The sequence below is a fragment of the Myxine glutinosa genome, chromosome 3 (assembly GCF_964187855.1).
Source record: "Myxine glutinosa chromosome 3, kmMyxGlut1.1, whole genome shotgun sequence".
In the NCBI taxonomy this organism is placed as follows: Eukaryota; Metazoa; Chordata; class Myxini; order Myxiniformes; family Myxinidae; genus Myxine; species Myxine glutinosa.
Genome location: NC_136263.1, coordinates 197365653 through 197387079, shown reverse-complemented (window position 1 = coordinate 197387079; position 21427 = coordinate 197365653). Strand labels below are relative to the sequence as shown.

General features: G+C 42.5%; 1 protein-coding gene across 3 annotated transcripts in view; it reads right to left on the bottom strand.

The window, feature by feature from the left end:
• Positions 1-1952: 1952 nt before the first annotated feature.
• The window catches only part of LOC137422881 (sulfotransferase 1C1), a 34852-nt gene continuing 15377 nt past the window's right edge, over positions 1953-21427 (bottom strand). For all 3 annotated transcript variants that reach the window (XM_068109509.2, XM_068109510.2, XM_078774960.1), the window contains 6 exons: positions 20319-20453; positions 18270-18367; positions 13070-13196; positions 10082-10176; positions 6154-6328; positions 1953-2359 (listed from right to left, as the gene is read on the bottom strand). In XM_068109509.2, the coding sequence (XP_067965610.1) occupies positions 2244-2359; positions 6154-6328; positions 10082-10176; positions 13070-13196; positions 18270-18367; positions 20319-20453 (746 nt within the window). In that variant the 3' untranslated portion in view covers positions 1953-2243. The remainder of the gene's footprint in view (positions 2360-6153; positions 6329-10081; positions 10177-13069; positions 13197-18269; positions 18368-20318; positions 20454-21427) is intronic.

The following is a 21427-nucleotide window of genomic DNA, read 5'->3' as shown; positions in this document are numbered from 1 at the left end:
ATTAAGAGTAAAAGGTTAAAAGGTCCATAAGGTCAGAAGGATCACAGGTTCACACAGAAGGACCATTGTTTAAGTGGTCTAATGAATAAGGATAACATGTCAAAAGGTTAGAAGGTTCGTAAAGAACAGGGTGAGAGAAATAGAGGTGTTTAGGGGCAATGAGGGAGGGGAAAAATTAACATGTAAGTCAATGGGAAAATGAGAGTGTCCCAGAAGCAACATATATACACTACTAGTGATAAGATATATATAAGTGATAAGATATACATAAGTGATAAGATATATATAAGTGATAAGATATACATAAGTGATAAGATATATATGTGATAAGATATATATAAGTGATAAGATATATATATAAGTGATAAGATATATATAAGTGATAAGATAATGGGGTTAGGGATTTTAAGGGCCTACCGCCGCCTTTTTTATGAATATATAAATGCTAGAACCAAGTATCAATCAGACTAAAGAGTGGAGGTGTAATCAACCTTGGTATATAAATGGAAAACATAATGAATGTGAAAAATATCAAATAAGACTTATTGAAAAGGCAACTGGTAAAAAAGTTCACAAAACAAATAAGAGAATTAATTTAAATACTGGTGAGTTGGGTCAAAAAGATGGAAATATTTTTGAGTGGACGGAAAACTTTGATGGTTATCAGGAAAATATATATTTTAATTTTAAAATGGTGTGTGGGAGAGGAGGAGGTCAAACAAGAACATTGAGGGAGGTTTACCATTTTATCTTAGCTCAGTTAAAATATCTTGAAAAAGCACCAAACTCAAACCTCTTCTTTAATAATATATTAGATGGTGAAGAGAGTTCTAGGAGAATTAAATTATTTCCTACACATAAACAAATATTTGTAGGATCATTGTTTCAGTGGTCTACTCGGGATCATTGATAGTAAGAGTACCATAAGACCAAGGGGGTCAGGAATAGAGGTGTTAAGGGGAAATGAAGAAAAGTGATGGTGAGAGGAAAATTTACATGTAAGTGCATGGAGATTTGGAGGTTCAATGAAGGATTGGTTCCAAGCTGTTGGTGTTCAGCCTGGTACATCAAGATGGGTTTACCATTCGACCCTAGCTCAATTAAAATATCTTCATTATGTATTAGCCCAAGTAGATTAATTGGCTCATAAGGCCAATAAGCTCATTGTTCAAAAGGCCAAAAGGCTCATAGAGTCTTTTGGATCAATAGGGGTGTTTTCCAAAAGTGGGAAAAGACAGGGGGGTAAACGACATTAGATAGGGATTTCCCATGTTAAATGGGTTTGTCCCAGGAACAACATTTATCATCTACTCACGGACGGAGGGTAAAACCATAGTGCCCCTTTCGCTCCGCGGTGCGACGGGGGTCAACAAACCGTGACTGTGCGACGCATCAGCTCGTTCTGATATAACTATGGTCGAGGCTGTCATTGGTGAGTGGTGTCGAGTTAATCTTATAATAGCTCAATAAATGTGTTTCCGAGTCACGTGCTGCTCATCTTTTAAGAGTGATTTAAATGCGCGTTCCCCAATTTCGGCGCATTACCTGACTTTGGCGCACTGGCGCAGGTTGTGACCACAGTGGGTCATTCTTCATTGTTAACTTCCCAAATTCAAGCTGACGACATCTCAACTCATTTGTTCCTCTTTTCTCCAGTTTCTGGAACCATCACCAGCAGGCAATCTTGCTTTTCCCTTCAGAGTATCAAGCAGGCAGTGCAACACCATCCGTCATAATCACCCATCCCTGCACCCACTATATTTTTTTCCCCCAATAACCCAAGCTAACCAAACCCTTTACTTGATGCTTTTAGTGTTTCCTCCACTCCTCTCTCTCCACTTTTTCTGTTCATTCATTCCCTGACCTATGGTGTCCAACTGTCGCCCCACTGCCCCACTGTTAGATTGCTCTTCTATGAGCCTTGAATGAAGAAAAAAGAAAAGGGTCATGTGTTTTGAATTTTAAAATATTGTTTTTATTAATCCAAATAAATTATGGACTGATGCTTGACTGCAACGATCATCACAATTCGTGGCATTTAACAATAATTATATTTGATTTTGACGAGCAATTACATTTCTCAGAAGAATCGTTGATAAATCTTGATAGACCTGGTTGACTAAACAAGAATAGCGAAGAGAGGTGACCAAGGAAGAATAAATTCACAGCAAACTCCAAAAAGTGGTCTCATTATTTGGGGTTTGTATTCTTATGTCATGTGCGGCATTTAACAGCAATACATTCTATGGTAATGTGTGTTTGAACTTCAATGACCTTCCAGTAAAGTGCTTATCATACAAAGCATCAAAGGCTTCACTCTGGGCCACAGTCAAGTGATTCTTCCAATCTCCAACTTCACCTGAAATGTCAAAAAAAAAAAAAGGAATAAAAAGGATTATTTTTTTTGTTTGCGGATACATGAGTCAAGGATCGTGGAAGACATAGTATTAGTGCTCTGAACGGATCAGGACACAACAGGACAAAACGAACCGTTGAGAGAGTGGGGTAGGGGTCACCACAGCAGAGTTGAAGGCCAAGATTGAGGCAGACATGGACAAACAATGGGTGCGGGGAGGAATGAGGCAGGAGAGGATGCACGGAATGGACAAGATGGATATAGACGGCTAATTTTAGGAGGGATTGGGAGAGGGTTAATGAGGGTAGAATATATGGTTTTGGATTGAGGATTATCTGAGATGGTGGGGAACAGCTGTTTTGAAGAGCTGGAGGGAAGAGTGATATTGAAGAGAATGTGGAGGTTGGCTCCACAGGTGGGAAAAAGATGAAGGAATGAGTGAAGGTGACAGTGATCCTAGATTTTGGTAGTTTCACCAGAAGGGTGTTCATGGTGGTCCGTGTGTGGCCTACAGAAACCTGGGCATAGGGGGCGCAAAGCATGGCAAAAGCAGAGGGTGCAAGACCAGAAACGAGGTGGTAGAGGACACAGACCAACGACCTGTCTGTGATGGTGAAGTGATAGGCCCATAGACTCAGCTTCATAGCAGGAGCTTCCAATAATCTTGAAAGCCTTGGTTTCCACGGCATCAAGCTGAGTGGGGCAGGGGAGCCAACTCAGAGGGGAGAGTAATACTGCATCAAGCTGCAGATGAAGGCCTTGTAGGTGGACAGGAATTCATGCGTGCCAAGGAAGGACTTTGTATGATGGAGGATGTCCAGGGCAACTTTAAAATGTGGATTGCCCAAGAGAGATCCTGGCTGATAGTGAGACCCAGAAGTTTGAATGTCTGAACTTCCTCAATAGGATTGTTAAGAAAATAGATGGGGTGGGGCGGGTGGGTTTCCAGACGGTCCGGTCCTTTCAGAGAGAGATTGTGAGAGTGAGATTTGTCAGGATTAAAAGACATATTACAAGTGCTTGACCATCTTGTGATTTTGTCAAGATCTGAATGGACGGAAGAGGATGCAGCCTGCCTGTATGAATAATGAGGGGTTTCACGGCACATGCTGGAGTAATCAGAAAATAGTTAAAGATGATTTTCCAGGGAGTGAAAGAGATCATTGATGAAGATCATGAACAAGACGGGGCCCAGAATGCTGCCTTGAGGCACTCCAGCCTTCACAGAGAGGAGATTAAAGGATTCCGTTGAGACACACACGTGGACGACGAGAGAAGAGGAAGTCATAAAGCCATGTGTGGAGTTGACCTTGGAAGCCATAGTCAGAGAGTTTGGAGAGCATGTGTGGAGTTTCGATACATATATGCAGTCACGTGAAAAAGCAAGTACACCCCATGTAAAGTTTTGACTTTTCCAACATATTTCAACATACAGCTATTTGATCTTCATTTCAACAATATTGATAGATAAAGGTGATATAATATAACAAATATCATGAAACATTTACATTTTGTAGTCCATTGTATAATTTAAATAATCATAAATGCAAATTTTGCATGTGGAAAAAGTAAGTACACCCTTGGCTCTAATAGGTGGTATGGCAATGCCCCCTTTGGCAGAAACAACCTCAAGTAGGCGTTTCTTATAACTGTCTACCAGTCTCTGACATCGACTGGGAGAAATTTTTTCCCACTCCTCCATGCAGAATTCTTTCAGCTGTGCGATGTTTGAGGGGTTTCTTGTATGCACAGCTCGTTTCAAATCCCCCCACAACATCTCGATGGGATTTAGATCCGGGCTTTGAATTGGCCATTCCAGAACACTCCATTTCTCTCTTTTCAGCCATTCCTTGGTGGATTTACTGGTATGTTTAGGGTCATTGTCATGTTGCAAGGTCCACCTTCGGTTGAGCTTCAACTTTCCAACAGATGGTCTCACATTATCCTCAAGCACCCTCTGGTACAATGAAGAATTCATAGTGGATTCTATGATGGTGAGCTGCCCAGGCCCTGATGCAGCAAAGCTGCCCCAAACCATAATATTTCCACCACCATGCTTTACAGTTGGTATCAGGTTCTTGTGGTCAAATGCTGTCTTTGGTTTTCGCCAAACATGTCTTCCGGTACTGTGGCCAAATAGCTCTACCTTTGACTCATCTGTTCAGAGCACATTGTTCCAGAAGTGCTGGTCTTTGCTGAGGTGTTCATTGGCAAACTTTAGTCTTGCCCTGATGTTCTTTCTGGACAGCAAAGGTTTCCTCCTGGCTCACCTCCCATGTAGATCAAATTTCTGCAGCTTCTTTCTAATGGTGGACTCATGCACTTTGACATCAACAGTGGCAAGAGCTACCTGTAGGTCCCGTGATGACATTCTGGGGTTCTTAGAGACTTCTTTCAGCAGCTTGCGGTCTGCTCTCGGGCTGAATTTGCTGGGGCGGCCTGGCCTGAACAAGTTGGCAGTTGTTTGAAATCTTCTCCACTTGTAGATGATCTTCTGGACAGTCGAATGATAGATTTCAAATTGTTTGGAGATCTTTTTTAAATCGCTTCCCAGGCTCGTAGGCATCTATAACCTTCTTTCTGAAGGCATCAGAGAGCTCTTTTCATCTAGGCATGGTGATGCTGCACACATCAACAACAAAGAGCAAACCAAACTAAATGTCTGAGGTTTAAATAAGACTGGTTCCTCCAAGATCCTCTCTAACGATGTTCTAATCATTTGCGCCTGAGCTGGTGCACCTGATTCTAATTTTAGGTATTTGAAGTAGTGATAAATGTAGGGGTGTGCTTACTTTTTCCACATGCGAAATTTGCATTTATGTTTAGTTAAATTATACAATGGACTACAAAATGTAAATGTTTCATGATATTTGTTATATTATATCACCTTTATCTATCAATATTGTTGAAATGAAGATCAAATAGCTGTATGTTGAAATATGTTGAAAAAATCTAAACTTTACATGGGGTGTACTTACTTTTTCACGTGACTGTATATTTTTTTATTTTTTTTTAAACACCTTTGGAGGCCATTTTTCCCCGCAAAGTGGGGGTTGGCCTTTTTCGGGCACCGTGGTTGTTGTTGTTTTTGTTGGTCCCCTTTTTGAAGCAATGTTTTACGGCCGGATGCCCTTCCTGCCGCCAACCCTGTTTGTCGCATTTTACGACAAACAGGGAATTACCAGTGAGCTGGTACTCAATTTGCCGACCTCGGAAGGATGACAGGCTGAGTCAACCTCCCTGGCGTTAAGCGTTAATTCAGCGATCGACCCGGGATTCGAACCCAGGATCCTCGGATCCTAAGCTGGCACCTTAGCCGCTAGGCCAACCCCAGGGTTACTGTATATATATATTTCATAAATATTGAACCCATTTGGAGGTTGTTTTTCATTATTAAACTTTATTTATAAGCAAAGGGGTTAATTTCCCCATAAATGAGATATTTGAGTATGACTTGTATTGCCTCTCTGATAGGGAGCAGCGCTATGCCATATACATTTACATAGAGAGAATTGGGGTGCTCCTCCATCGTGAACCACTGCGACAATTTTCTTTTATCTCCTAAAGCCACCCCTGCACATACACCAACAGTTTTCAACTCATTCCATCTCGCGGTTCAGCATTGCATAGAAGTCAAACAAACACACAAACACTTCTCAAATTAAGTATTATTTCATTAGAAGTTGAAGAAAACACAAATACTCGTGTGACCTTTTCACATTTATGACTCAAGTATCGGTAGATTTGTTTTATCAAAATGTGTCATTACATTATTTAATTCACATTTTGGTGATTACCTTTTCTCAGGAATGGAGAGATTGATTGATTCATGGAAGGCAAAGTGGAGTAGTTGGTCATTTTGTTTGTTTTCATGGAGTCGAATGAAGTGTGATGAACAATCTTATCAATTACTTCATCAGAAATATCCTTTTCCAAGAATTTGATGATCTTCTGAACTTCACGCTGTAAGTTCTGTGGCAATAATGTGCTCAAGGTTAGCATGTAACACATACTCGTATATCATCACAGGCCTTGTCGTTCGGTCAATGTGTGGTTTGACTCAGAGGAAATTGCAAAAAAATTCCGGGTTTTTTTGTATACTAAGTCGAGGCTCGTGTAAGATCTATCACATATAACATATAATAAAAGGAGCGGGAGACATGGGAGGTAGAGAGAGGGAAGCACACCAAAAGTAGGGAACAGGGACATCGGGAGATCTTGTGGAAGGGAGAGGGCTGGGGCAGTGGGGCAGGGTCCATGGAATAAACAAGATGGACACTACAAGGACTTACAGGAAAGAAAAGGGAATTTGAAGGAGGTGGATTTGGGTGTATTAACGGGGGTAGAAAAGATAAAGGTTTTGGATGGGGCAAGATAAGAGATGGTGGTGAACAGCTGTTTTAAAGACCTGGAGGGAGTAGTGGGATTGAAGAGAGAGTGGGAGTTTGTTCCAGAGTCGGGTAAAAAGAGGAATGAAAGAGCGAAGGTGAGCAGAGAGTCTTGATTTTGGCAATTTCACAGGAAGAGGGTTGCTGGCAGATCTTGTGCGTCCTCAAGGAATATTTGGGGGACAGATCACAGACAGAGCTGGGGGAGCAAGGCCGGAGAGGAGTCGGTAGAAGATAGAAAGACCGCCAACCTGACTGCGGTGAGAGAGTGAAAGGCCCTCGGAGTTAGCTTCATCGCGGAAGATACCTGATCGCGCGTGGGAGATGGCTCTGATATTTACAATTAATTAATGTGAAGGTGTTTTGATGTCAAGAGATTGAGAGCGTGGGTTGAGAAAGAATTTGTGAAAGAATATGATGTACACTAGTTGTGTACAAAGAGGTGTGTGTGTGTGTGTGTGTGTGTGTGTGTGTGTGTGTGTGTTTTTTTTATGTATCTTTAAGGTAGTTGATGAGAACAGACTTGGGTATAAGGAGGCAATTGTGTGTGGTGTGTCCATGTCAGTAGTGGGAAAATGTTGGGTCTGAGATGAAAGCTCGACAGGAAGCGAACCTAAATGAGTGACAGCGAGTGTCTGTCGAGTGGTTCGTCTCAGAACCAACATTTCCCCCCTACTTGTGTTATTAGTCCCCTACCGGTGTACACCGGAAGGGACTATAGGTTTGCACTCCGTCCCTCCGTCTGTCAGTCTGTCAGTCCGTCACGCAAAGAACAGTTTTCCAGACTTTTTTTCTAAACTCTTAATGCTAATGATTTCAAACTTGGTACGTGGTTTCCGCATGATAAGTTACAGATCAAGATCGAACTTCACGACGTTTCGATCATTTTTGACAAAGTTATGGCACTTTGAACTTTGGTAATTTCCCCAACAGTTTTCCGGACGACAGACTGCTGGTAGGGGACATGTATTGCAGCGGAATACTCAGAATGCTTGTTCTGTCTGTATTATCTATCTGTTTGTCTGTCTTTTTGCATGTCAATCACCTGCAGGTCACAATTTTAAACTGATCTTCACAAAAGTTAACCAAACGGTGTAGTTGGTCATATTAAGGAAGGAACCTATTGATTTTGAGTTAAAAAGGTCAAATGGTCAACATAGGCCAAAGGTCAACAACGTTATCAAATTTCTAAAATCTTCAATTTTCATCCGCTTAACTTGAAATTTGAAGAGGATTTGCACATTTGGTCATTGAATTCAACCATCAATTATTTTTGATGTTTTGATTCAACGGTCAACCAACTTAGGTGCAATTTCTAAAATCCTCAATTTTCATCTGATTTACTTGAAATTTGAACAGGGTTTTCATGTCATGTCACTGAATTCAACCACCAATTATTTTAAGATCAATTTTGTTGCAGGGATTTCGCAAGTATCGTGCTCTCCAAGACTTCTTTCTTGTTTGTCTATTAGCAGGATATCCCAAAACGTTATGGACAGATTTGGATGAACCTTGGTGTGCAGGTTGGGCGTGTGACGAGGACCAATTAATTAATTGGATTTTGGTGAAGATCCGGATCTGGATAATAGAATTTTAAAATGGTTTCTTCACCATTGAGAGATGAGGCCAAAAACGATATATAGCACAATATCTCAAAAACTTATGGACGGATTCACATTAAACTTGGTCGACAGGTTGGGTGTGTCACGAGGACAAATTGATTCGATTTTAGTAAAGATCCAGATATGAGAATTTATTACTTTAAAAAATTGATTCTTCACAATTGCAAGAAGGCATGAAAACCAATACATAGCAGGATATTTCAAAACGTTCTGGACAGGTTATGACAAAACCTGGTGGAGGAGTTGGGTAGTTGACAACACCAAGCCGATTAGCTTTTGGTTAAAGTCCGGATGCTGATCCGGCCTATCAGTGGGTTACGAAACGTGAAATGTTCAGCCTGGCGGAAGTATGCACTCCGTTGAGTGCCATTCTAGTTTTAACTTGTAACTCTTTTTCTCTGCATTGATTACGTTCTTCTTTCATACACTGCAGAAGATGAAACACCTTGTATAAATTTGGCATCAGAATGCCTTTGGTTTTTATGCCTCCGCCGACTGCATTATGTTTTCAGGTTATCCGTCCGGCAGTCCATCCGTCCATCCGTCCGTGATAGGTTTTCGTTACTGCGATAACTTGAGAATGGCTGAAGAGATCTTAGTCAAATTTGGTGCAGGTATGTACAATGAGGTAAAGATTAACTGATTAGATTTTTAGGTTAAGAGGTCAAAGGTCAAAGTCTGTAATCGGTCTATAATTTGAGAACAGCCTCACTCTCTTCAATCCCACTCCACCCTCCAGGTCTTTAAAACAGCTGTTCACCACCATCTCTTATCCTCCCCCATCCAAAACCTTGATCTTTTCTACCCCCGCTAATTTCGGTCCCCTTGTGTTTTATACCTCTCCCCTTCCCCGCCCCCCCCTTCCCACGCCTCCTCCCCCCAAGCCCTCTCCCTCCCACACTTCTCCCTGCTCTCAAATGTTGTGTTTGTGTGCTTCCCCTTCTCTCCCCATCTTGTCTTCCACTCCCTCTTTTTATATATTTTGTTTGTCTGGTTGATTTGTTTGTGAAATAAATGTTAGCTCTTTCACGAGCCTCGATTCAGTATACAAAAAAAAAATAAAAAGAAGTCAAAGGTCAAAGTCTGTAATAGGTCTATAACTTGAGAACAGCTGTGGTGATCTAATTGAAACTTGGTACAGGTATGTATAATGATGTAAGGATTAACTGATTCGATTTTTAGGTCAAGAGGTCAAAGGTCAAAGTCTGTAATAGGTCTATAACTTGAGAACCGCTGAAGTGATCTCATTCAAACTTGGTACAGGTATGTATAATGATGTAAAGATTAACTGATTCGATTTTTAGGTCAAGAGGTCAAAGGTCAAAGTCTGTAATAGGTCTATAACTTGAGAACAGCTGTGGTGATCTAATTTAAACTTGGTACAGGTATGTATAATGATGTAAAGATTAACCGATTCGATTTTTAGGTCAAAGGTCAAAGGTCAAAGTCTGTAATAGGTCTATAACTTGAGAACGGCTGAAGTGATCTAATTCAAACTTGGTACAGGTATGTATAATGATGTAAAGATGAATCGATTAAATTTTGGGGTCATGAGATCAAAGGCCATGCCAGGTAAAAATGTGATAACTTGCGAACAGCTGAATGGATTTAAATAAAACTTGGTGCGAGTATTATAATGATATAATAATGTGGGCAGAGGCATATCGGTCGACGTGACGTTGAAGTGTTGTTCTCGTTTTTTTATTGGTTTTTACCTCCTTCATGTCTTCATAAAAGAGGTAGAGGATGGGATGTTTGTCCTTGTTCTCCCACCAACCTTTCACGTGGTCCCACCATGAACCCCAACCCACTAAAACATTGGAAAACAAAGCCATGGTGGAGGAATTGCAATGTCAGGTAACAACACTAAAGAAAGATGTATCATTGTGGCCTAACTCAGGTACTTAAGCATTGCATTGGTGCTATAGTTTAAAAAACACCACTAAACAGGTGTAACTTTTGGGCCTCACCATCAGCCATGATATTTCTTGTGCAGACCATATTTCCAACATGGCCTCCAAAGCTGTTGGTGTTTCACCTTTTTCATTTCGTTCCCTTCCATTCTGCTCTAGCTCTTCCACGAGCCTCATCGTGTATACAAGAAGAACGAAGTGTACATATGTCCCTGCTCATTTGGTGCATTTGCATATAAAATTTAAAGTGCTTTTATAGATTTTTGTTCAAGAACTCTATAAAACTGATCAATATCTATGGCAAGTCAATCATGTCAATGATCAATAACCTCGCCTTGATTTATCAAAATAAAAGACAATGTGTGTCAGTCAGTCAGTCAGTGTGTCCTCTCCATAACGACAAAACCATGAAACGTAGCGGCCCAAAACTTTGCATACATACCAAGGCAACCCCAAAAGAGTGCATGAATGAAAACTGGGTATCTTATTATAATAGAGCAAACGTATATGGTTATGTATGTCGCTATGTTTATATGCGCTGAAAACGTCTTCTTCTTCTTCAAAAAAAAATTACCACTCTCATAATTGCGTTAAGACTGCTGAGACCCCACAGACCTTTGACGACCCTTTAATTCCCCCAAGACCCTTCAGACCACCAAGACCCCTGAAGACCCAAAATACCATGAAGACCCCCAAAGACCCAAAAGACCCAAAACACCCGAAAGACCCAAAATACCCTTACAAGGCCCTGGGGCTCAAAAAGACCCTGAATACCCAAAAACCCAAAAGACTCCGAAGACCCAAAACACCCCGAAGACCCAAAACACTCCGAAGACCCAAAACACCCCGAAGACCCAAAACACCCCGAAGACCCAAAACACCCCGAAAACTCAAAACACCCCGAAGACCCAAAACACCCCAAAAACTCAAAACACCCTGAAGACCCAAAACACCCCGAAGACCCAAAACACCCCGAAGACCCAAAACACCCCGAAGACCCAAAACACCCCGAAGGCCCAAAACACCCAGAAGACCCAAAACACCCAGAAGACCCAAAACACCCTGAAGACCCAAAAGACCAAAAAGACCCCAAAGACCAAAAAGACCCCGAATACCAAAAATACCCCGAAGACCCAAAATACCCCGAAGACCCAAAAAGACCCAAAGACCCTTAAATACCAAGAAGAACCAAAAGACCAATTAAGACCCAAAAGCCCCTGAAGACCCCGAAGACCCAAAAGACACTGAAGACCCTTAAGACCCAAAAGCATCTGAAGACATCAAAGACCCAAAAGACCCTGAAGAACAAAAACACCTCAAAGACCCAAAATACCCTTAAAGGCCCAGAGGATCCAAAAGACCCTGAAGACCCAAATAGCCCTGAAGACCCAAAACACCATGAAGACCCAAAATACACCGAAATGGTCAAAGATGCCTATCCCTCTGAAACGACGTGTGGTGAGGCGTGCGGGGCGCACCGAGTCATGCTAGTTTGTATAAATATAAACACACCTTTTGAAGAGAAATAACGCCACATCTTCATGAAAGGCTTTATCCTTGATCCGCTCAACATCACCTCGCAGCGGTCTTAGCCACCATTTTGTTTTGGCCTATTCAAACATGCCTTGCCTTGGAAACACGATCTACTCTCATGGACTAATTAAAGTATATAATCAAAATCTGTGTTCGGAAATGAGGATCGCATCTCGTGGACTAAATAAGTGTCTTGAGGTTCCCAACTGAGTCCACTGTCATAAGACAAATACAATAACTGAGATACTGTAACAGCCTTCTAAGCATGCCATCCGGTTATCTCTCTTTATTATAATATTTTACCTCCCATGTCCCCATCCCATTATTTATTTTAACATGTTTGCTTTAAATGATTTGCTGTGTTTTTTGAGCCATGGTTCTGTCCTACAGCACAAGTAAATTCCCCCGGTCAATGTAACCGCGTGTGCTCTGAAACCGGCGTGTGGTGAAATTAGGAAAACAACCCATAGTTGTGGATTACCCGCACATGCATATTCACCGCTCGGGCATGTCCCACCTGCTTGAAGCCCTAGAGGGAAGGGTTAGATTGAACAACCTCAGGAAGACAGTTCCACAAACAGAACATGGACTTTGAGAGTTTAACCAGGAAGGAGTTACATGAAACGATGTCAAGAAACTATGAAACGTTGTCAAGGATTTGTCAATATGTCATGTCCCTTCTTTCAATGGCGTTCCAAGAGCTCTGTTGCAATGTCTGCACGAGTTTCCTTTTAATCATGTCACTTCCTTTGGTACCAACCTTGTACCAGGCTAATTGAATTTCTATGTGGAATGGATTCCTTTCCTCAATTTTAACAACGACACCAAATTCATCAGCAATCCCGAATGTTGTAATCCTCTGATGCTCCAAAATGAGCTGTTCAATACATTTCATTTTCTTGAATGATGGTTGATGGTTTCACGTGAGGATGCTCAAGATGGTGGCCATGTTTAAATGTGCTGCACCATTTAACCACAATTATGGGGAAAACGAGCATCACCAAATTTTGAACACGACTGTGAATTTCAGGCCATTGGATATTCCTCTTCAAGAAGAATTTAATTGATACACTTGTGTAACTAAGCGACCATCTTGGTCTTACCCAGAATCCTTTTATTTACTTAGTGAGCAGAATAGCTTATTTCCTTTTTACATAAATTTTCCTACCCAAGTAAAATGCACATTAGATCACATAACAATGGACACCCATAATCCTAACAGTATTATCAGCATGAAATGTCAAAACTCTTCCTTACATTTGCCAGCAAGGAAGCGTTCCACGTAAGTCTCCCAGGTTCCAGGGTGTGGCTCAGTTTCATCCATCAATCCAAAGTAGTAATATGAAACCACGATGTCTTTGGCATTTCTTGCGACATAAATCACCTTTACAAGTAACAGCACAAAGTCACACATGTTGCAGCATCACATAAATAAATCGATGAATGAATTTTCCACTGAATAAATTAATGAATACAAGCATGAACTAGAAAGCATCTGAAAATGCAAAGCCCACCCGCATCCGCTTTGTATTCAGACTTATTCCGTAAGCTAAACATGACAAAAACAGCTAAAATAAATACAAATACATTGACAACTTTAGGGCGACCTTGACCTTTTGACCTCAAAAACAAGAGGCTTCAGTGGCCCAAAATCCAAACCTTGTTCAAATTTCAAGTCAATCATAATAAAATACGCAATATGGCATCTGTCTGTTTGATTTTTTTTTTTGATTTTTTTTTGTTTTTTGTATACAAGATCGAGGCTCGTGAAAGAGCTAACATTAATCACACAAAAAGACAAACCGACACACAAAACACAAAAAACAAGGGGAGCGGCAGACAAGATGGGGAGAGAGGGGGAAGGACACAAAAGAGAGGGGGAGGAGGGGGAAGGACACAAACACAACATTTGAGAGCAGGGACATCGGGAGGCCTTGGGGGGAGGTGGGAGAGGAATAAAACATATGAACACTGCAAGGACTCTGGGGTGAATTACCGGGGGTAGAAAAGATCAAGGTTTTCGATGGGGGAAGATAAGAGATGGTGGTGAACAGCTGTTTTAAAGACCTGGAGGGAGGAGTGGGATTGAAGGGAGTGGGGGAGTTTGTTCCAGAGGCGGGAGAAAAGGGGAATGAAAGAGTGAAGGTGAGCAGAGAGCCTAGACTTTGGCAGTTTAACCATAAGAGGGTTGCAGGCAGATCTTGTGCGACCTGAAGGAATATTGGGGGGACAGAGCACAGAGAGAGCTGGGGGAGCAAGGCCGGAGAGGAGTCGGTAGAAGCCAGAAAGACCACCAACCTGCCTGCGGTGAGTGAGTGAAAGGCCCTCGGTGTTGACTACATCGCAGGAGATTCCAATGATTCTGAAAGCTTTGGCCTCAACAGCGTGAAGCCGAGCAAGGTGTGAGGCAGGAGCACCAGCCCAGAGGGGAGAACAGTATTCCATTGAGCTGCGGATGAAAGCCTTGTATGTGGTGAGGAGCTCAGGTGTGCCAAGGAAGGACTTCGCACGACGGAGGATGCCCAGTCGGCGACTGGCTTTGGAGGCCAGCTTGGAAATGTGGTTTTCCCAAGAAAGATCATGGCAGATAGTGAGACCCAAAAGCTTGAGCGACAGAACTTCTTGGAGAGGATTGTTGAGAAAGTAGATGGGAGGGTTGTCCAGTCGGTCCTTTCGGAGAGACATTGTAAGAGTGTGAGATTTGTCAGGATTGAAAGACATGTTCCACTTGTTTGACCAGTCTGTGATTTTGTCCAGGTCTGCAGAGAGTGAGGAGGCTGCAGACTGCCGATCTGAGGGATGAGGAATGGAGCGACAGAGAGTAGAGTCGTCAGCAAAGAGATAGAGAGGATTTTCAAAATAGTCAGAGAGATCATTGATGAAGACCAGAAAAAGCACAGGGCCCAGAACACTACCTTGGGGAACTCCAGCCTGAACAGGAAGAGGAGATGAGAGAAACCCATTCAGGGCCACACGTTGACTACGACCAGAGAGGAAGTCCGCCAGCCATGCGTGGAGATTTCCATGGATACCAACGGAGGAGAGTTTGGTGAGCAGAGCAGGGTGCCAGACCGTATCGAAGGCACGTGAAATGTCAAGGGAGACAGTTGTAATTTCCTGTTTGGCGTTTTTTTTTTGTTTTTTTTTGTATACTGAATCGAGGCTCGTGAAAGAGCTGAAGGACCTCCATCTGAGGACTGTTGAGGACCTCCATCCATTGTTGAGAAAGCAGAAGCAGCATGTCCAGAGTAGAGTGACCAGGTCTGAAACCAAATTGATGATCAGAGATCAAGCCATTGGAGAAGAGGAAAGATTTAATATCTGAAGCAATGATGGATTCCATGACTTTGCTGATAATTGGGAGAAGGCTGATTGGTCTGTAGTTGCTGGGATCTGTTTTTGCACCATTTTTGTGCAAAGCGGTGATGTTGGCTGATTTCCAAGCAGATGGCAGATGACCTTGAGCAAAAGAGAGGGTGAAGAGAACAGAAAGAGGGAGTGAAAGAGCAGAAGAACATGATTTTAGGACCCATGGGCTGATGCCGTCAGGACCAGTTGCAGAATCAGAGTCGAGGGTTGACAGAAACTTTTCCACCTTGTCAGCAGGAAAGGACACAGAGTCCAGGAGCAGCTGGGTACGACTGGGTACGGTGGGTACAGAGAGGGATGGGTTTGGGACACAAGATTTAGAGGCAAACACAGAGTTGAGGCATTCAGCTTTTTCACGTGCGGAGTCAGCCTTTAAGCCGTTTGAGGTGAGGGAGGGGATGGAGGGGGAACAAACACCAGAAACAGATTTGACCAGACGCCACCAGGATTTGGAAGAGGGAGACAGATAAGAGAGTTCGGTCTTGAGAATGGTGAGATATTGTTTCCTGGCTCTCCTGAGGGTGGACACACACTTGTTTCGGGCTTTGTGAAAGGAAATGAGATTTCCTTCCGTTGGATTTGCTTTCCAGGAGACGAAAGCAAGTTGTTTCAGGGCAACAGCCTCACCACAAGATTCCGTGTACCATGGACGGGAGGAAGGGTATGACAACTGAAGACGAGATGGTATAAATCTGTGCATGAGAGAGAGCAATTTACTTTGGAAGAATTCCCAGGATGAGTTGATGTCAGAGGCGGTAGAGATGGGAGACCAGTCCAGATGATTGATGGCTGCTTGAAGATCGTGCCAGTTGGCCTGAGTGAAATGCCAGACTCGTCGACGCTGAGGAGGCTCTCTGAGAATGGTCAGAGAGATGTCCACTTTGACAAGCACATGATCAGATGAGCCGATTGGAGCAGAAGAAGAGCAACAGACATTTTCAGGGAAGTTTGTCATAACCAAATCCAGAAGAGAAGATGCTCCGTTGACTGAGATCCGGGTCTGGAAATTGACAGATTGTGTCAGTCCCAGTGAGTCGCAGATGACTGCTGCGCAGATGATACATGTTTGTGTCAGTCCCAGTGAGTGATGATTTTTGACCGCAATACATTCCGTCATCACTTATCCAATCTCAACCAAACTTGACAGGATGACTAAGGGTCACACAATGAAGGTTGTAGCAAATTAATTTCCTCCCCTCCCCAAGGGGGGGTTTCTCCGCCAAAGGGGTTTTCCCCACCAATGTGGTTGTGTGTTGAGGTGTATATCCTTGTTAAGATAGCTTTATCGTGACGTTTTTCCAAAGGCCACTTCTTATAACAAATGCAAAAACAACACTAAATATAATAGGATAATATGAATGTTATTACAAATCAATATTAATATGAATAATATCCCCCTCCCCAAGGGGGTTTTCCTTCTTCAACAAACACCATGTTAACGTGTATAAACATCTCATCATGCCATTTTCCTGGGAGCACCTCCACCAGAAGTAAAAATATTATAAACCACAAACATGTATGATTACCTTTTGAAACAGTCGCTCCTGTTGTATAACACTAAACTGAAAGGCAGAAAACCCGGGGAGTGTTCAGTTATCAAGCAGATAGCTAGCACTTGCAAGCGAGCCATTCCTTATCAACGGTTTGAATGGAATTCTTGCTTGAATGATTAAACCACTTGGTGAGAACTCTACAGGAAACTTTGTAACTGAACACACCCCTGTTGGTCTTGAGGCCTGATCTGACTAGATCTACTGTAATCTATATACCACAGAGAGGAATGGCCCATTCCTGCTACTCCCGTAAGGAACAGATGTACCGTACTAGTGTTTTAAAATAATGCTTTTACTTGCTATGAAACATAATCTCTTCTAGTCTCCTTGACTATTCCGTATACAATAGCTTCAAACTGTCAGTTTTGAAAAAAATTGTGCTAGTATATATGTATGTATGTATATGTATATATATGCAAGTTGCCTGAATGCGTCTGAATGGGGTAAGCGTCATAATCACAGCATGTACCATGCTGAATGATGCATCACTTAAGAGCTCTTGGGTCAAGACTGTACACGTGGAGGTTTACAATGATTGATACTCGTGCAATTTTGATTTATATTCATTTTTGTTGTGATTGGGAAACACATTTAATGCGATATTACAAAATTAACTTGACGCCTCTTATTCATGTCATCCTTCCCACGGCTATATCAGAACAAGCTAATTCGACACGGTCACGAATTGCTTAATCCCAATATGGGGGCATTCAAAAATGTTTGAAATACCCGCCGAACAAAAAACGACTCCCTGCGAACAATTGACGACGCTTTCGAACCCCCGCGCATGTTTGGCGAACTTTTGGAGCCTAAAATACGAATGTTGGACTTTGCCATTTTTTCGACATTCGCATCCTTCGCGAACCGTTCGCATGTCCTGTGAAAACCCACCTTAATCAGCAGAGGCCTGCGGGCGTAATGTGTTGAAGCCCACTAAAAACCAAGATGGTAGCCATATAATTCCATCTGGATGCATTGGTGGGCGGAGTCAAATTTACAGGTGTGGGTGTGGTCTGGCAGCTGTCCAACCAATGGGTGCACATTTCAAAAATCGACCCCAACAAGAACCCAAATAGTATGGCAGATAGGTGCAGGAATTGTGCCTTTGATGATGCAAGCATGGCATTTGGCACACAGTCAGAGTATGTCCTAAGGAAGACATTTGGCTATAGGGCCATTGCAGATTTGTCCTTTTTTGAAAAATGGCCGCCATTGTTGTCACAGGACAAATCTGCGATGGCCCTATAGCCAAATATCTTCCTGAGGACATACTCTAACTGTGTGCCAACTCTCGTGCTTGTATCATCAAAGGCACAATTCTCCCAATTATTTCACCTATCTGCCGTACTAAAACAAGAGCAATGCTAAGCTCTTGTAGTCCTGCGACATGTCACAGGTAAAAAGGCACAATTAATCTAAAACTTGAATGTGATTTAGAGTATATCTTGAAGTTTGAGTAAAATTTAAAAACAAAATCAAAGTGTTGATGTGCAACGTGCACTTATTATAGTTCAGAAAAAGAAGAACATACATACTTTGCAATCCTTTTCCCAAAAGCCCTTTGGAACGAGCTGGTAAGGCAAATGTGTTTTTATCATCCGTGGAGATTCCATTTTATTAAGAATGTCGACACCTGCAAATAACAAAGGGATTTTGCTGTAGTCAAAGTTTCATTGTGTAGTTCGATTTGAAGGAATAAATTTCTGCAACGCACAATTAGAATGAACACTGACAGAGCACAATCCGGCATCCACGTCACTTGGGTCCAAGGAAAACATGAAAACATCAATGCAGATAAAGAGTTAAAATGAAAAACTAGCACGGCACTTGGTCGAAATCATACCTCCGCCAAGCAGAACAGTTTACGTTTTGTATCCCACTGATAGGTCAGATCTGGATCTGGACCTTAACCAAAATCGAATCGGCTTGTTCCTTTGTTCTGTAACCAACTCATCCATCTGGTTTTGTTATAACTCGTCCACAACATTTTGAAATATCATGCTAAATATCGTTTTTGACCTATCACGTATTGGTGCATGAAGAATCATTTCAAAAAACTAAAAATTCTCGTATCTGGATCCTTATTCGGATCTTTACCAGAGTTGAATTGATAAAATAAACTGAAATATTGATGAAATTGTCGAGAGCAATGCACAGGGTTAATATTGTTACGTTTGTGGGGGTAGGCATGAAATACCTTAAGAAAGTTCAGAATGTGTAGGTTTTAGTATGGACCGTATGCCACGAAGAAGAAAAATCTCAAAAATACACTCACACAGCCTCATGAATAAAAGATGGACGATTGCTCTTGGCCTTTCTTGCTCATAGGGTTTCTTGCTCAAAGAGTTTCTTGCTCATAGGGTTTCTTGCTCATAGGGTTTCTTGCTCAAAGAGTTTCTTGCTCAAAGACTTTCTTGCTCAAAGACTTTCTTGCTCAAAGACTTTCTTGCTCAAAGAGTCTCTTGCTCAAAGACTTTCTTGCTCGAAGGGTTTCGTGCTTGTAGACTTTCTTGCGCATAAGGTGTCTTGCTCGTTGGGTTTCTTGCTCATGGCCTTTCTTACGCATAAGGTTTCTTGCTCATAAGCTTTCTTGCCCGTAGGCTTTTGCGTGTTATGTATTACAAGCAGGAGTACCCGGCGTGGGTGGGGGGGAGGAAGGAGAGGGAGGGGTGAGGAAGGGAGTTGGGGGAGTGGAAGGGGGAGGAGAGAGAGAGGTGAGGGGAGAGGGAGGGGACACCCTGTGGATGTGTACCACATATACATCGTTTGAGGGGAGGTGTGTGGCTTTGACAGGTCCCTCCGTTTTGGGGGGAGGAGAGGGAGGAAAAAATTTCCCATGCAAAGAGTGCTTTAAACTCAGTGTTGCCCAGTTAAAAAAAATTAAATTGTAATACCCTCTGCCACCATCACTAGGTGGCGCTACATGGAACATATTTACATAGAGAATTTACGCCCCTCCCCTGGCCCTCCATATCCCCGCATGAGGCCGCGGCCACACAGCCACACATTTACTCCCCAGACAAAGTTGTATTTGTATTTGTACCCCGAGTAAAGTATATAAGCGTTTACAGCTGGGGTACCTGGCATTGCTCAAGCGAAAAATAAACATTAACATACAAAACAATTACATCCAAATCAGAATCCATCACAAATGTCAAATCATCATTTTACCTTTTCGTTGAATATATGCTGATGAATGTGCCGTTGATCACGTTTCTGAGTTAAGTATGATTTCGTTCAGCAAGAAGAAAAAGCCTAACCACCAACTTTGACCCCTTCTGGAATTGTTTGATTATTTGTGTTCAAATGTCTGGTAATTGTTTTGTATTTATTTATGCGAATGTGTACTTGTATATAACTGTCATTAGTCAAAAAGGCTTAGGCACGATAGAGCGATTTTTTTAAATATGGAAACGTGGAATGTCCTACCTACAATGACTCTACAGCAGTGAACCTCCTGAAATACATAACATAATTGTAAACAACATATCACTCTGAAGGTTTGCAGATTCAATGCCAAAAATAAAGGTTTTACACCATTTTGATTGAACAGTTTTAATATCTTGACATGTGACATTCTTTACCAGACTGTCTATTGAAGGAAGGTGGCACTGTGAATTCCAGGAAAGGAAATCGGATGTAACTTGGTGCTCTTTGGCAGAAGTTCACATCTCCATTGGAGTAAACAAGATCCGTAATTTCTTGTATCCATGTTGTTCCTGCACAACAATCAAGTAAATAATTATTTGTTACAAACTTAACAATGAAAAAAATGTCACTTGAATGTGTCTACGATTTGACCATCCCATCTCATGTAAACATTGAAAATGAGGCATATCTGACCAGATATAGGAGTAAGAAATTAATAATAAATACCTGAGTTATTAAATTTAAATGTCAGCAATCAAACGACTTTGGTATAAATGTCTGACATAGAGCAAAATAGCTCAGAACTCAGGAGCGTAAGATCTCAAGGCAGCCACCAAAACCAATAAGCCAACACCAGGCTTTAGGCTCAGTGATGATCCGAAAAAGAGCTCCTTGGGTAAAGATACTATGATGTAGAACACCTGGAAATCTGTTGCTTTCCTCGACTCACTCACAAACATGCATCCCGGGTCTCATCAACATCCTGCAGTGATACTTTTTTGTATTTTTAACCACCCTTTCTTAATACATGGTAGCAATTTTGTCTTATTTGGCTGAACTTTGTATCAAGAAAGAAATCGGAGACCAGATTTATACCAAGTGTGGGCTTAAAGTCATTCACCCTTTCATGTTTGCAGCATCCACAGCCTCACCTGCCACGGTGCGCCCTGCAGCAGCTGCCATGTGTCCTCCAGCCAACTCCACACGTTCTCCGGTCCGTGCCACATGTCTTCCAGCCCATGCCACACGTCTTCCAGCCCATGCCACACGTCCTCCGGCCCATGCCACACGTCCTCCGGCCCATGCCACACATCCTCCGGCCCATACCACACGTCCTCCAGACCATGCCACACGTCCTCCGGCCCATGCCACACGTCCTCCGGCCCATGCCACACGTCCTCCGGCCCATGCCACACGTCCTCCGGCCCATGCCACACGTCCTCCGGCCCATGCCACACGTCCTCCGGCCCGCGCCACACCTCCTCCGGCCCACGCCACACGTCCTCCGGCCCACGCCACACGTCCTCCGGCCCGCGCCACACGT